The sequence below is a fragment of the Neovison vison genome, chromosome 2 (genome assembly GCF_020171115.1).
Source record: "Neovison vison isolate M4711 chromosome 2, ASM_NN_V1, whole genome shotgun sequence".
In the NCBI taxonomy this organism is placed as follows: domain Eukaryota; kingdom Metazoa; phylum Chordata; class Mammalia; order Carnivora; family Mustelidae; genus Neogale; species Neogale vison.
This window is the reverse complement of record NC_058092.1, coordinates 53,605,970-53,620,357: the sequence shown is the minus strand read 5'-3', so window position 1 is coordinate 53,620,357 and position 14,388 is coordinate 53,605,970. Positions and strand designations below refer to the sequence as shown.

General features: G+C 45.3%; 2 protein-coding genes across 2 annotated transcripts in view; one reads left to right on the top strand and one right to left on the bottom strand.

Annotated features, from left to right (window-relative positions):
* Nucleotides 1-10,584, top strand: part of JAK1 (Janus kinase 1) — a 125,393-nt gene extending 114,809 nt beyond the window's left edge. The window contains exons 16-25 of the mRNA XM_044238377.1: nucleotides 84-219; nucleotides 1,865-2,016; nucleotides 2,917-3,067; nucleotides 3,186-3,280; nucleotides 4,278-4,470; nucleotides 5,189-5,313; nucleotides 5,679-5,851; nucleotides 7,388-7,505; nucleotides 8,433-8,543; nucleotides 9,349-10,584. Coding sequence (XP_044094312.1) covers nucleotides 84-219; nucleotides 1,865-2,016; nucleotides 2,917-3,067; nucleotides 3,186-3,280; nucleotides 4,278-4,470; nucleotides 5,189-5,313; nucleotides 5,679-5,851; nucleotides 7,388-7,505; nucleotides 8,433-8,543; nucleotides 9,349-9,444 — 1,350 coding nt within the window. The 3' untranslated portion in view covers nucleotides 9,445-10,584. The remainder of the gene's footprint in view (nucleotides 1-83; nucleotides 220-1,864; nucleotides 2,017-2,916; nucleotides 3,068-3,185; nucleotides 3,281-4,277; nucleotides 4,471-5,188; nucleotides 5,314-5,678; nucleotides 5,852-7,387; nucleotides 7,506-8,432; nucleotides 8,544-9,348) is intronic.
* The window catches only part of RAVER2 (ribonucleoprotein, PTB binding 2), a 90,886-nt gene continuing 87,078 nt past the window's right edge, over nucleotides 10,581-14,388 (bottom strand). The window contains exon 12 of the mRNA XM_044238378.1: nucleotides 10,581-12,706. Coding sequence (XP_044094313.1) covers nucleotides 12,560-12,706 — 147 coding nt within the window. The 3' untranslated portion in view covers nucleotides 10,581-12,559. The remainder of the gene's footprint in view (nucleotides 12,707-14,388) is intronic.

The window sequence follows — 14,388 nt, the reverse complement described above, 5'->3', positions numbered from 1 at the left end:
CCAGGCTTGGAAACAGGGAGTGAGGGAAGGAGGAGAGGCTGTCCCATGGGCAGCCAGACTGATTTCACCCTTTCCCTCTGTAGGAGGATAAAGACCTGGTCCATGGAAACGTGTGCACGAAAAACCTTCTCCTGGCCCGTGAGGGCATTGACAGCGAGTGTGGCCCGTTCATCAAGCTCAGTGACCCTGGCATCCCCATCACCGTGCTGTCCAGGCAAGGTGTGTCTCCCTTCCCACCCACCCTATTTCCCATCCCTGCCTTCCGCCTTGCTATTCGTCATACCCCTGCTCTAATTAGGGTCAGACCAGCAGAGAGAAGGCGGCTAGTGCTCAGGTGTGTTTCCTTTTGAGAAGGACACTTCAGTTGGACAGGCTTGGTGCTGCTGCTGTGCCCTGGGGGCCGGGGGAGATGTGGAGCTGAGGGAGGGCGGTCTCTGCCCTCGGGGAGCTAACCGAGCAGAGGGAGAAACACAGCTCAGCCAAGGCACATCTTTGCTCCAGGTGCTGGGGTAGCACAGAAGGAGGCTGCTGGGCCTGGGGGTGGTCAGAGGATGTCGGGAGGAGCTGGGTCTCCTTGGTGCTCAACTGGAGTTGGCAAGCCGTTTGGGGAGGCACCCGGGTGATTGCTGGGGTCCTATGTGCTTTGAGCTTATCGTGAGCTATGGTGCTCCATAGGAAGGCGCAGACCTGGGAGCTGAGACCCCAAAAACAGCGCTGCACAGTTGTGCTAGGAGGTCATATCCGGGATGTCAGCGCGCCCCCGGGCCTGGGGCCCTAACCTCTGCTGGCCAACAGTTTCCAGCACTGAGCACACTGCCTGGAGCTTAGAGTTTTGCTCAGTAATTCAAAGAACGGGTCACATTTGGAACAGAACCAGGATGAAAACAAGCGTTACAAATAAGACCTAAAATATCCATTCCTTAGCAGGGAAATGGAAAGCCTCCTGTCATGCTTATCACCCACCCAACTTCCCACAGTCTGTGCAGATTCAGTCCTGAATCTTTCAAGGCTCCTGCCCTCAGCAAGCATCTAAGACACAGACCAGGAGATTCCAGAGCAAATGGAGAAGCCTGGGTACCCCATAAGAGATGCCATTTGAATGCTGTGTGCATTCAGAGAGAAAGGGATGTCATCTAGCTGGGGCTGGAGCGTGATGACACAGGGAGGCACTGGGGTTTCCTGTGGGCCCTGTAAGTCAGTGAGGTGGGCTTGACCAGGAATGTCCCGCTCAGGAATGGCCCGCCTGCCTCTCTTTGCAGCAGGAGCCAGGGGCTGCAGCATTTATTAAGGGACATTTCTCTGGATGCAGCAGGGTTGTCTGTTCCCATTGCTGGTCTTGGCCAGAAGCGTGAACAGGGCTGCAAAGTAGCCAGGGGCAAGTGATGTAGGAGAACCTTATGTCCGTCTTTTTCCCTTGCCTTTCCCACAGAAAGCAAGCACAGCACAGCAGGTGGATTGTGCAGAGTGCGTGAGGTTAGCCCAGGCCTGGTCTGGGTGTGTGTGCCTCTCTTCCTGTCTTTCCTTTCTCAAGCATTGGTTCTCCTTCCCCAGGGTGTTGGCATCTACCCTGGGTGCTTTGCTCTGTCTGAGGCCAGAGCTTCAGAAGACTGGCCCTGCATGACCCTCCCAGGGGCGTGTGATAAACAGACACACCTGCCAGCCCTGACAAAGACTGATGGATCTGAGGTGCTAAGGGCGAGGGGCCAGAAGATGGCACCTTTTCCAGCTCCCCAGGGAACAGTGTAGCCGAGGACCGTGTTTGGAAACACTGCTTAGAATAGTTGCTTCCTTAGTTCACGGTTCCTGCTGCAATGACCAGGCGATCCTGGAAACTGATCTGGAAACATCTCCCATCTTTTTCCAGAGTGCATAGAACGAATCCCATGGATTGCTCCCGAGTGTGTTGAAGACTCCAAGAACCTGAGTGTGGCTGCTGACAAATGGAGCTTTGGAACCACACTCTGGGAAATCTGCTACAATGGCGAGATCCCTCTGAAAGACAAGACCCTGATTGAGGTGAGCAGTTGCTGTCTAGGGTATGAGCCAACCGAAGTCTCCTGAGCCATCAGGAAGCCTCATGTTGTGGGAGGAGGTGGATGTCTGTTTGAAGCCCCTCCACAGGCTTACTGGGCGTGTGACCTCGAAAGTGTCACTAAAATGCCCTGAGCCTCAGTTTCATCATCTGTAAAATGGGGTAAATAACACCTACTTCTTGGACGGGGCTGTTGTGAAGATTAATGATGCAGGTAGAGTGCCAGGCACACAATATGTGCTGGTAGAACATTATAATATTACTTGGCTCCATTTTAAATGCCCGCTAGTCATCAAAAATATCACAAATACTTGCTGAGTTTCTTTACTGTAGATACAGATATACAGGCTGTACTTCTTAATATCGTGAGTTCTTTTCTAGGCAGTTAAATATGTCTTAAAATTTTATAAATTTAATGTAAGAGTTGTCTCAGTAAGTTCAAATTTACTTAACTAATTTTATATTTGGCCTTTGGGTTGTTTTTAAATTTGTAATGTTCTGTCTCATTCTGCAGGGGATATCTTTGAACATAAATCTTTGTTTGCATCTGACTTATTTCTGAGTCATTCGATAGTTGGAATTAATGAGTCAAAGGATTTGAAGAATCCATCCATACACATATGGCCAAGTTGTATTCCAGGAAGGTTGCATGACTCCCCGGGAACACAGCTTGTTCTGGGCTGGGGTATCCTGCCCATCTTCCTTGTGGGTTTCTATGGGGGAACTAAGATTTCCCCAGGCAGCAGTGAGGCAGCAGTAACACACATGTTTATGAAATCTACATTGAAGTATAGCAGTTGGGAATTAAATTAGGGGTGGTAACTGGGCTAAAAGGTTAGTGACTGGTTCCTTTGGTTTCTTCCATGTGGTTTTCTTCTCTACAGAAAGAGAGATTCTACGAAAGCCGGTGCCGGCCAGTGACACCATCTTGTAAGGAGCTGGCTGACCTCATGACACGCTGCATGAACTATGACCCCAACCAGAGACCCTTCTTCCGAGCCATCATGAGAGACATCAACAAACTAGAAGAGCAGAGTAAGACAGTCGTGCTCCGTACCTGAGAACAGCCAGTGCTCATGGGAGTGGGTGAATAACGAGGGGCCTGTGAATGCCAGTCATCCTTTGTAATGTGGTTTCTTTTCTCCTCTGTTAGATCCAGACATTGTTTCTGAAAGAAAGCCGGCAACCGAAGTAGATCCCACACATTTTGAAAAGCGGTTCTTGAAGAGGATCCGTGACTTGGGAGAGGCAAGTTAGACTGGAGTGCCCCACTGACCCTGTCACCTTCCTCTGTGTCCAAAGCCGCTCTCCATTGTCTCTCATTTGGGGCCAATGTTTATGAGAGGTTTATGCATTTCCTTGGGGCTGGTTGAATCCAAGCAATTCTCCATTTAACAGGCACACATATGCCTGCCTGTCCGGGGGGCTGGATGTGCACACAGGATGTTGGTCTGTTCCTTCCCTGAGGGATGAAGAGAATGGGAAGGGAGAGAGCTAGGGGAATAGGTTGAGATGGGGTAGAAACAGAAAAATCCCTGTTTGGGACTTCCCTGGGTGGCTGTATTTGGCCAGGCTGCTTAAATGGCAGATTCATTACTACACAGGCCAGATAGAGTGTCATCTTTTCCCTGGACCTTGAATGGGAGTTTCTGAACAGCTAGTGGGGCCAGAAAAGCTACTTCAGTTTGCGTCTTTGTCCTGATTTTCTGTAGTTTGGTTAAGTGAACATGGGCTGCGGCCCACGCTGGGTGCCTCCTGTGTGCCGAGGCTGTGTGCTGATGCTTTACAGGCACAGTGTCCTCGTTCCTCACACTGTCCCCAACAAGGCTGCTGCTGCTGTGTGTGGGGAGCCCCTCCGGAGCCAGCTCAGAGGATGGAGTGACTGGGCCCACATCACTGTCTAGGGCTTGTCGGCATCTGAGCCCATGTCTTATAAACATGCTTCCTGCGGGGCCAGAAACCACTTTCATTTCCTTTTGGGTACATTTCCATGGAAACTGGGATTGATGTGTCTGTTCCCCAGTGCCCTAATAGTCCCCTCCATGACTTGTCTTAGTCCAGTCATGGAGACGATGGCCTGTGAGGCCACGGGAGGAAGGGGCCAGGTAGGAGCTTGCCACCCGTAAAGTTGGGCTGTGCTGGTCACCCTTGACCTTTCTGGGAGCAGTACAAGGAGCAGGCATCATGTACGTGTTCCTGCTGGCTCCGCATGGGGCTCATCAGGCACGTGGATCTTTCCTTCTAGGGCCACTTTGGGAAGGTTGAGCTCTGCAGGTATGACCCTGAGGGGGACAATACCGGGGAGCAAGTGGCGGTGAAGTCCCTGAAGCCCGAGAGTGGAGGCAACCACATAGCTGATCTGAAGAAGGAAATTGAAATCCTAAGGAACCTCTATCACGAGAACATTGTGAAGTACAAAGGCATCTGTACGGAAGACGGTATGTTGCGCCCAGTGGGGCTGGTTTGAAGAGGAAGGGACTATCTGGGGTTGAAAAGCCAGCGTGAGCAGGCCGTGCCCTCAGCCTTATCTGGGCCACTTGAACATGCTCGCTGGTGGTTCACAGGAGTTCTGGGGCTGTGCTGTCATATGCACGGTCCTGTCCCTCCATGTGGAGCTGCCAGGGAAGACCCCCAGCTGCCCCCGCCACCAGGGATGCCCCCAGCATTCTCCCTTCGGTACTGGAGGTTGGACTTCACTCGTCCTGGTATTCACACTCAGGCCCTATGAAGCAGACACCGCTGTCTGCTTTTCCTATTCTGATGCAGCCCTAGTGGGATCTTTCATTGTCTAGGTGGAGAGCAGTATTGACTAAATAGCATTTCTTTTTTTTACAAGCCAGTATAATACATATTGTGCCTAAAATGGGTAATGAAATGATGGGGCTCATAATTTTTTAAAAAGCAGTCACCTACAGTGGTTTGCAGAGCACTGTGCGCTCCGCGGATGCTGACAACTGGCTGCGTGTGTACAGGAGCTGCGCATCTCCCTTCGTTGCTGAGGACCCCGAGGTTCTGGAGCTTAAGGGTTTTAGGAGCGATTCAGGAGTGACACTGAAATCAGTGTAGGGCCTGCCTGTCCAGATCCTGCAACCCTCTGCTCCCACAGTTCCTTCATCTGGAGACCTTGTGCTGATGGGTGTTTTTTTTTCTAAACAGGAGGAAATGGTATTAAGCTCATCATGGAATTTCTGCCTTCAGGAAGCCTTAAGGAATATCTTCCAAAGAATAAGAACAAAATTAACCTCAAACAGCAATTAAAATACGCTGTTCAGATTTGTAAGGTAAAAAAAAAAAAAAACAAAATTAAAAAAACGTTAAAGATTAAAAAATCAGGCACTCTGTCCTGGGTACTTGGGTTGCAATTAGTCTGCAAGTGGGAAGCTGTCCAGTAATTGTACCTGAGTTCGTTTTGTGCTGCATGATTTGGATGAAAATTAGCTGGTACTTAGAAAACTGATTTGTTAATATGACTTAATGTGTATTTCTTTGAATTGGGTTGGTCTTACTATTCTTGCATTAAAAACAACAAAGAAGTGACAGGTAAATGAAATGACTTTGGTGCTTTTTCGGGAAGCAGTGATGGATACAAAACAGAACCTGAACCGACCTTTAGCAAATGCACTCTCCCTTCACCTCTCTCCCTCAGGGGATGGACTATCTGGGTTCTCGGCAGTATGTTCACCGGGACTTGGCAGCAAGAAACGTCCTCGTTGAGAGTGAGCACCAAGTGAAAATTGGAGACTTTGGTTTGACCAAAGCAATTGAAACTGACAAAGAGTACTACACCGTCAAGGATGATCGGGACAGCCCTGTGTTTTGGTAACTGAATCTAATGTTATGTTAATGTCTCTTGGTCCTCCTGCCCCAGTCAAGGTTAGAAACAACTTCCCACATTTGGAATTGATTGATCTGTGCCTTTGAGAAACACCTGTTAACGCTTTTTCACTGAAGGCATCCCACAGAGATGCCTGAGTTCATCCGACACCATCTTCCAAGGAGTGGGGGATGCCAGCCGCCCGGTGACTCAGCATTGCCAGCTTCCCAGGAGAGGACATTCCTCTGACACGGTCCTTGAAACCGTTAGTAGTTGCAGGGGTCACATGCCTGCGCAGGAGGGTAGGAAGGAGGAAGTGGTGGGAACGAGTTGAGGAAGTAGGCGCTGACAGATTCAGGGAGATCCCAGACAGCGTAGAGCAGAGCACAGTCCACAGGGAACTTGGCTGTCTGCTCAGGGATCACCAGGGTGTCTTGGTCAGGAGGGTGCATCCTGTGACCCCTTGCAGCCTGGAATGCCATCCAAGGGAGAAGTTCTTTAGGCCTCTACTCCAAGGTTCCTGCAGAACAAAAGAGCACCTCCGAGGTGTATCCCACATGGACACAAGCCTGGATCTCTCCACCCGAGGAGCCTAAGCCTTTGTTCCCTCATGAATGTGGATCAGGGCCAGACTTTGTGCTGGGTGCAAAAGATCCATGCAAAAGATCTGCTTGCAGAAGAACAAGCAGACTGAGTTTAGAATTGAATGGATCAGGCAGCCAGTTTCATGGTGGTAAAAGCATAGAAGGGTTCAGGCTTGGTTTTCTGGAAGTCCTGTTAAGGCTTTAAAAGATCCAATGTGTTTGTAAGGTTGGCAGAAGAAAGCATGTGTGACTAGCAAGAGTGAGAAGAGAGCAGTGAATATCCTGGGACCTGCATCTGAATCAGCTCGGTAGGGCTGGATCCCGAAGTGGGCACTCTAGAGGACCTGCTACGGCGGAGCACTGGAAGTGGAGCCACAGAGCTGGCACTCCAGCTTTGAGCGTTGGGATAGATCACTGGAGGTGTAAGAATGGCAGCTTTTGCTTTAAAAAGACCACTGGGGATGGGAGGGGAGCAAGACTGGAGCCAGGGAGTCTGATTCAGCCAGAGCCAGTGAGGGTGTGATCTAGGGCAGTGGTTAGGACGTGACGATGGGGCTTAAGGGAATGGAGTAGGTTTGAGAAGCATCTGGGAAATTGGATACAGAGGTGCCTTCGTTTCTGGCTGGGGAAGTTGGGTGCCATCCACTGAAGCAGCGGACCTTGGAAGAAGGCTACACGGTGAGGTCACTGCTAACTAATTTTGAACTTGCCAAGAACACTTGGGGCATGTCATCCTCTGCCTCCTCCACATGGACAGCACCTGCTCTGTGGAGCAGAGAGCACGAACTGTCTACTACTTCAGAGTGGACGTGTGCCACGGCGAGCCTGTGATGGTGGTGGTGTTTGGGTCAGATGTGTGCTTCAGCAGATGTGTGATTAGTATGTTCAGCACTGAGAGAAGCCGAAGGAGTGATTTTTTGGAGTTACTCTGTAGTTTCATGATCTGCTTTCTTTCAGGTATGCTCCCGAATGTTTAATTCAGTGTAAATTTTACATCGCCTCTGATGTCTGGTCATTTGGAGTGACTCTGCATGAATTGCTTACTTACTGTGACTCAGATTACAGCCCCATGGCGGTAAGGCTTCTTTGTCCCTTCGTCCACACCTGGCACCCATTGAAAATGTGTAAATTTTGTTCTTAAACGGAATCCAGTTAGGGTGTTGCAGCGGAAAGTATCACTTTTCCATTTAACATGGTTTGTCACTTGATACTTGTGGCCCTCTCAAGTCCTCATTTCACAAGAAGCTCAAGTTCTAGAAAATGCTGCTTAACTTTCAAGGATCTTACCTGTGTGAGGAATCCAGGGACAGTTTCCTGGGAGAATAAGGGGGCAGTGGGGAGGGCCTTATTTGAGCCTCAGGTATTCATTAATGAGATCATTTTCACTGAGACAGGCTCTTCAGCCAGGGGAAGGGGTGGTTTGGTCAAGTCTGAGAGCGTGATTACAGACTAATCACTGAGAGCTAATCAAGATTTTGGGCTTGCATTTCAATGATTTTTTTTTTAAGATTTTTTTCTATTTATTTGACAGAGAGAGATCACAAGTAGGCAGAGAGGCAGGCAGAGAGAGAGAGGAGGAAGCAGGCTCCCCACTGAGCAGAGAGCCCGATGTGGGGCTCGATCCCAGGACCCTGGGATCATGACCTGAGCCGAAGGCAGAGGCTTTAACCCACTGAGCCACCCAGGTGCCCCTGGGCTTGCATTTCAAATTACTAAGGAGAGGGAGGGAGGCCTGGGTGGCTCAGTGGGTTAAGAATCTGCCTTCGGCTCAGGTCATGATCTCAGGGTCCAGGGATCTAACCCTGCATCAGGCTCCTTGCTCAACAGGGAGTCTCCCTCTCCCTCTGCTGTTTCCCACCTCTAATAAAATCTTTAGGAAAAATAATTACTAAGGAGAAAAGCCTTTTTATTATCTTAATTTCCAGGTAATTCTAGAAATCTTACTTTAATCTGTTGATATAAACATGTACTAAAATATTTGGTTTGGTTTGATTTTACACAGTTGTTCCTGAAAATGATAGGCCCAACTCATGGCCAGATGACAGTCACAAGACTTGTGAATACATTAAAAGAAGGAAAACGTTTGCCTTGTCCACTTCACTGTCCAGATGAGGTATTTGGGGGCCATTTTACAGTAACATTCAATTTATGTTATGTTTTCAGGGCTTGAGTTATCCAGCAAGGATTTGGGTGGAGGGGTGGGAAGAAGTTAAGTTGTCTTTAAAGTAATTTTCTGAAGCTGAATTTCAGATCAGGCATCTCAAAAACCATCTTTGGGGCAGATGACAGCCGCAAGTTCTGTTTAAAGTAAGGATTCCCTCCAAAAGTAGGCTTACCTCAGTGAGCACCCTAAAGGATCACAGGAACACAGTCTGGTGTAGCCCAAATGTGACACGTTCATATAGAGTTGACTCACATGGGATTAAGGGAGCTGACTTCCTACACAGTTGAAAATCTGCATGTGACTTTTGATTACCCAAAACTTAAGACTGCTGTTGACCAGGAACCTTACTGATAAGAGAAAAAAATGGTAAGAGAAAATACATTTATAGCACTAGATCATATTTATTGAAAAAACAGTGTATAACTGGACGTGCACAGTTGAATCTGTGTTGTTTGTGGATCGGCTATAATTGCATGTTCGTCAGTAGCATTTATAATATTTATTCAGTTCTTTGTATTCTAAAGTGATTTGAGCCTTTAAGGCTAATTCTTAGACTATTGGAGATGCACTGAAGAGTTTGTATGCATCAGAGAATAGCCAGTGAGGACATTTAGGATCTACACTGAGCTGTGATGACCTGGACTTTTGGGAAGGTTGATTCATGAGCTTCTCAAGATAGATTGTTTATCAATAATACTTTGAGTAATAAGAAAAGTCCATTTCCAAAAAGTTTTTTTTTTCCCTCCTCTTACAGGTTTATCAACTTATGAGAAAATGCTGGGAGTTCCAACCATCCAATCGGACAACTTTTCAGAACCTTATCGAAGGATTTGAAGCACTTTTAAAATAAGAAGCATGAATAACATTTAAACTCCTGTGTATCAAGTCCTCCTTCCCCAACCAATACCCAAGCCATTTAAAATTTTTAATGGAAAAAAATTTGTATTTGGGTATGTAAGGCACACTGTGGTGCTTATTATGTGTAAGTACTTCCCTCTTGAAATTTGGCCCCTGTAATAGAAACAATAGAAAGCACTTAAGCACTCCTCCTTTTGGAAAGAACGGAAAGCACCATTTTGTTTGGCTAGTGTACTGCCCCAGTTGCTTACCAGAAAATGAGAGGAGCCAACAAAAGCCCTTGTTCCCAGCTGGTTGGAAATGCTTTCCTGGCAGATAGAGGTTGACGGATGTTGCCAGTACTCTGACATGCCCTCAGATTTCAGGGTCTCTACAGTGCTAGCCCAGGTGTTCTTGAAATATTAGATACCTGTTAGTAGACTACTGTTTCTATACAAAGCTGAGTGTATTCCTGTCACCAGTAGGGCTTAAACTTTGTTTCTTCAGTGGCTTTGCTCCTGTCCCCATGGGTGACCAGCCGTACTGATGTCTGAGAAAACTGGTCAGAGCCGTGGACAGTGGTGGAATAGAGACTCTGCTGCCTGTTGATTCTTGAGAACCAAGCCTGTGCCAGCGCTTTCCTACCCAGGAGCCCTTTAGGCAGAACGGACTCCAAGACCCCGGATGCTAGCATACGTGCTTTTCAGAAATGCTCCTGTCAGTCCTTTGCTAACTCGACCACTGTGTGGCGAGCTGTTGCAGCGTTGGCTTTGGATGTTGTGTGCAACCAGTCCGTGTTTCCGTACCTAACCATCCATCTGCAAGAGTTCAGCAGCTACTAGACAGTTTTCAGTTTGCTTGGAGGTAGCTGGGTAATCAAAAGTGTCTAATCTCTGATTCAATGTGAACCCTAAGAACTTGACCAAGAGTCTGAAAAACTTTTTTGTTAATGCTGTCTAGCATTTGTTTGATATCATTACTTTTCTCCTGTTGAGCCTGAAAGAGCGTTCTGGATTGATTCAATGGCAGCAATAAACTTGCCATTTAAATTTATTCAATAACCCAACATCACCAAGGTCTCTGTGTCAAACCTGTGGCCACTCTATATGCACTTTGTTTACTCTTTATACAAATAAATATACTAGAGACTTCACATGCATATGCCTTTTAATATTAAGATTTCACTTTCAAAGCATTCAAACTGTTTACATAGAAAAATAACAGTATAGACGTTGCAGGGGGGTGGGGAGTTTGGTAGTGGCCCTTAATACAAACACCACTTGATTTATACTTATCTGTTCTATCCAGTGACAGGGCAGATCCCCATGGGCTATCATCCAAAGTACTTAGTTCTTTCACCCTCTTCCTGCTTTCATTTTGCAGCTCTGACTTAAAATTCACCATCTGCTGGTTGTATTTTCAGAGGTGTGACTAAGCACTGAAGATGCTTAATGCAATAGGAAATGGGAAGGAGAAGCGCAGAACATGGAGAAACCATTATGCATCTGCTGAATCATAACTGAGTGATGCCAATCCTTAGTAATTAACTTTCTAGCTGTCACTTTCAAGTAGAAGTTAATGTATGAAACAAATTAGACCAATTTCTTTAAAAGTCATATGTACCAATTTTAAACTTGATAATTAGAATAGGGTACCTTATTAGAAGATATGTAATGATCTGATTTCAAAAAGACTAGGATCACAAGGAACAAACCTGGAAACTTCTAGGTGGCAAAGGGTTTCTTATGTGTTTAATATCAAAGTCTTCAGGAAATGGTGATGTCAAAAGTTATATGCAATAAACACAATTCTTGCCGAAGTAAATTGACTTAAATAGCTGATAATTTTTCAGCCTAACACTACAAAAGAATAAGAGACAAAGCAGAAAATGAAGTATAACTCACTAGCTCAAAACTGTAATATTTGTTACTCCATAGTGCTCCTCCAGAAAGAGCAATATTGACTGTTGAACTATACTGTGGAAATAGGGCATTTGAGGATCAAAATAGGCCTTGTTCTAGCAATTAAATCATCATTGGTTTATGCCATGAAATCAGACATAGAAACCTACATTGCTTGCCACTTACAAGTCTGTTGCAGAAGTTAAAGGATTAGGGAATTAGTGCCATTAGACCAGGGGTCTGCACACTTTCCCACATAAAGGCCCAGACAATAAATATTTTAGGCTTTGCAGTCCATATGGTCTCGGCCAGGGCTACTCAGTGCTGCCACTGTAGCACACAAGTAGCTCTAGATAGTATGTAAATGAATGAGCATGTTTGTGTTCCAATAAAATTTTATATATGGACACTGAAATTTGAATTTCATAGAACTTAATTCAAGTCTGTTCTACTTCATTTAAAAATGTAAACCTCAGTCTTAGCTTGCAGACAGTATAAAAACAGATGGAGGACGGAACTTGACCCCAGGGTGTAGTCTGCCAACCCCTGAAATTATTTCACCAAAGCTACTTTTTTCTTTTTTCAAAAATAGCTCGTTTTTCACAAAAGGTATAAATGGTAGGTAGAGAACACTAAAAGTAAAGCATCTGCAGTTGTGTAGAACTTGGACATCACTATCACTCTGGCTTTTATACTGCAGGGCTGATGTAGGGTAATTAGTTTGCATGTAGAGCATCTTTATAACATTACCAGCACTGCATTTTGTACTTGCACTCTTGTAGTTCTAGGAAAAGGTCTAAAAATCTATAAATGAGATTACTTCTAGGGAAAGTAGATTGAAATGCACATTGGCATATAAGAAATTCATTCTTCTAAGGCTCAGGAAACAAGACCGTTTCCCATTTATTGCTTCATACTTTTATATATGGTGTCAAAATTATTCCCAGTCCTAAACAAGGAATATTGGAACATTGTTACTTTCTCCAATGGACTATAAGTTAATACCAATTAAGATACTTCTAATTGTAATGGAAAATGTCCTCCATTGTCTTATCTTATTGCTACTTATTTTTTATTTGGCAATTCTGCTTGCTGCACGATACAGTTCCTTCTGGGAAATTAGAAACCCGTATTTAAAGGATATGGCTAGTCTGAATGTAGTTAAGGCAGCGATGAACAGCAGAGATACTGCAAAAACCTTATGAGGTTATAAGAAGAGAACTTAACTCAGTATACACGCTTCTTTTTTAAGTAGGTTTCCATGTAATATGCTCCTGTGCCCTGAGAATGCTGGTCAACAAATTCCACAGAACCACCTTCTGGGGCAGAGATGAGATATGATGAGCCTCGCTTTTCATTTCTCAAAGAGGATACCTATGAGAAAAAGCACATATCTAAATTAAAAGTTGGTTTATTCACTTACGATGTTTATAGGGAAAGCAATTCTTCTGATTTGGCCTAAAAACCAAAATAGGATAAATAGCAAATCTATCAAAAAGTTAAAACAGATTAAGATTTTTATTTCAAAAACACTTGTGGAACTTAAAAAAAAAAAAAATATACAAACCAGCCTCTGAGTGCCCTCTCCCCTCCACCCACATTGTATTGCTTCTGCTGCCCCCACCTAGTTAAGCCCCACTGACTCAGAATACCTGTGTGACATGACCATATTCCTCTGAGAAAGGTGAGTAGGTAAGAAGTTGAACTGCATATCAGATTAGTAACAGAAGTGGCAATACACGAGTAGGAATAAAAACAAATAGTTCCAGACTCAGGTGAAACTCGGGTGTGCACAGGGAATTCAAGACACTTTCTAGAGCTCAAACATGGTAGTAATAGGAAGATCTTGAGCTTACTTCATCCCATAGAGGCAGCAACAACATCTATGCAACTAATTCTGAAGGATGACCTGAAGACTGACAGATCTTCTACAGCTAATAGCAGAGAGAAGGCTACACTGAAAAAGGAAAGAACAGAAATGCAATATGGAACCCAACCCCAGCACAACTACTCACACACAGGAGGGACATCATAAGTACAGAGGAGCAAGGGGATCACAGCCCATACCAAATACCACCAACCCTGCATTGGGAAGGTGAGTATCCATATGTCTGGCTTTCAAAATCAGCAAGGCTTACCTCCAGGAGACCTGGAGAGCTGTAAGAAACTGAGTCTCCACCCTTAAAGAGCCAACAAGCCAAACAACGGCCCAACACACAGTGTGTAAGACAGGGTTCGAAAAATAAGTGGGGGGGGGGCGCCTGGGTGGCTCAGTGGGTTAAAGCCTCTGCCTTCGGCTCAGGTCGTGATCCTAGGGTCCTGGGATCGAGCCCCGCATCGTGCTCTCTGCTCAGCAGGGAGCCTGCTTCCTCCTCCCTCTCTGCCTGCCTCTCTCCCTACTTGTAATCTCTGTCAAATAAAAATAAATTTAAAAAAAAGAAAAAATACCTGGGCTATACATGGAGATTTATTGACTAATTTTAGGGCATGTGTCAGTGGGGCAGGGATCTGCAGCATTTTTTTCTGGAAATAAAAGTGCTGGCCAGCACCATTTTTCAAATATACAAGAGGAGCCCCATAAGGCTATCATCTGATTTTTCTGCAGAAACTTTACAGTCTAGAGGAATAGTTGATACATGCAAGGTGCTGACAGGATAAAATTGACTACCAAGAACACTATATTTGGCCTTACAAGAAATGTTAAAGGGAATTCTTTAAGTAGAAAGAAAAGACCATAACTAGAAGAAAATTTTAAAAGGAAAACCTTTTGCTGGGAAAAGTAAACATAGTAAAGGTAGTACTTCAATCACAAAGCTAGTAAGGATATTAAAACACTAAAGTAGTAAATATATGAAAAATTAGTCAACGGATACATAAGATATAGAATCATATACATAAAATGTGGAGGGAGTAAAAATTCCATGCTTTTAAAACGTGTTTGAGCTTAAGTGACCATCAACCCAATATAGACTGCTGTACACATATAGGTTGCTACATACGCACCCAGTGGTAACTAAAAGCCTATAGTAGGTAAAGGGCAAGGAATCTAAGCATAA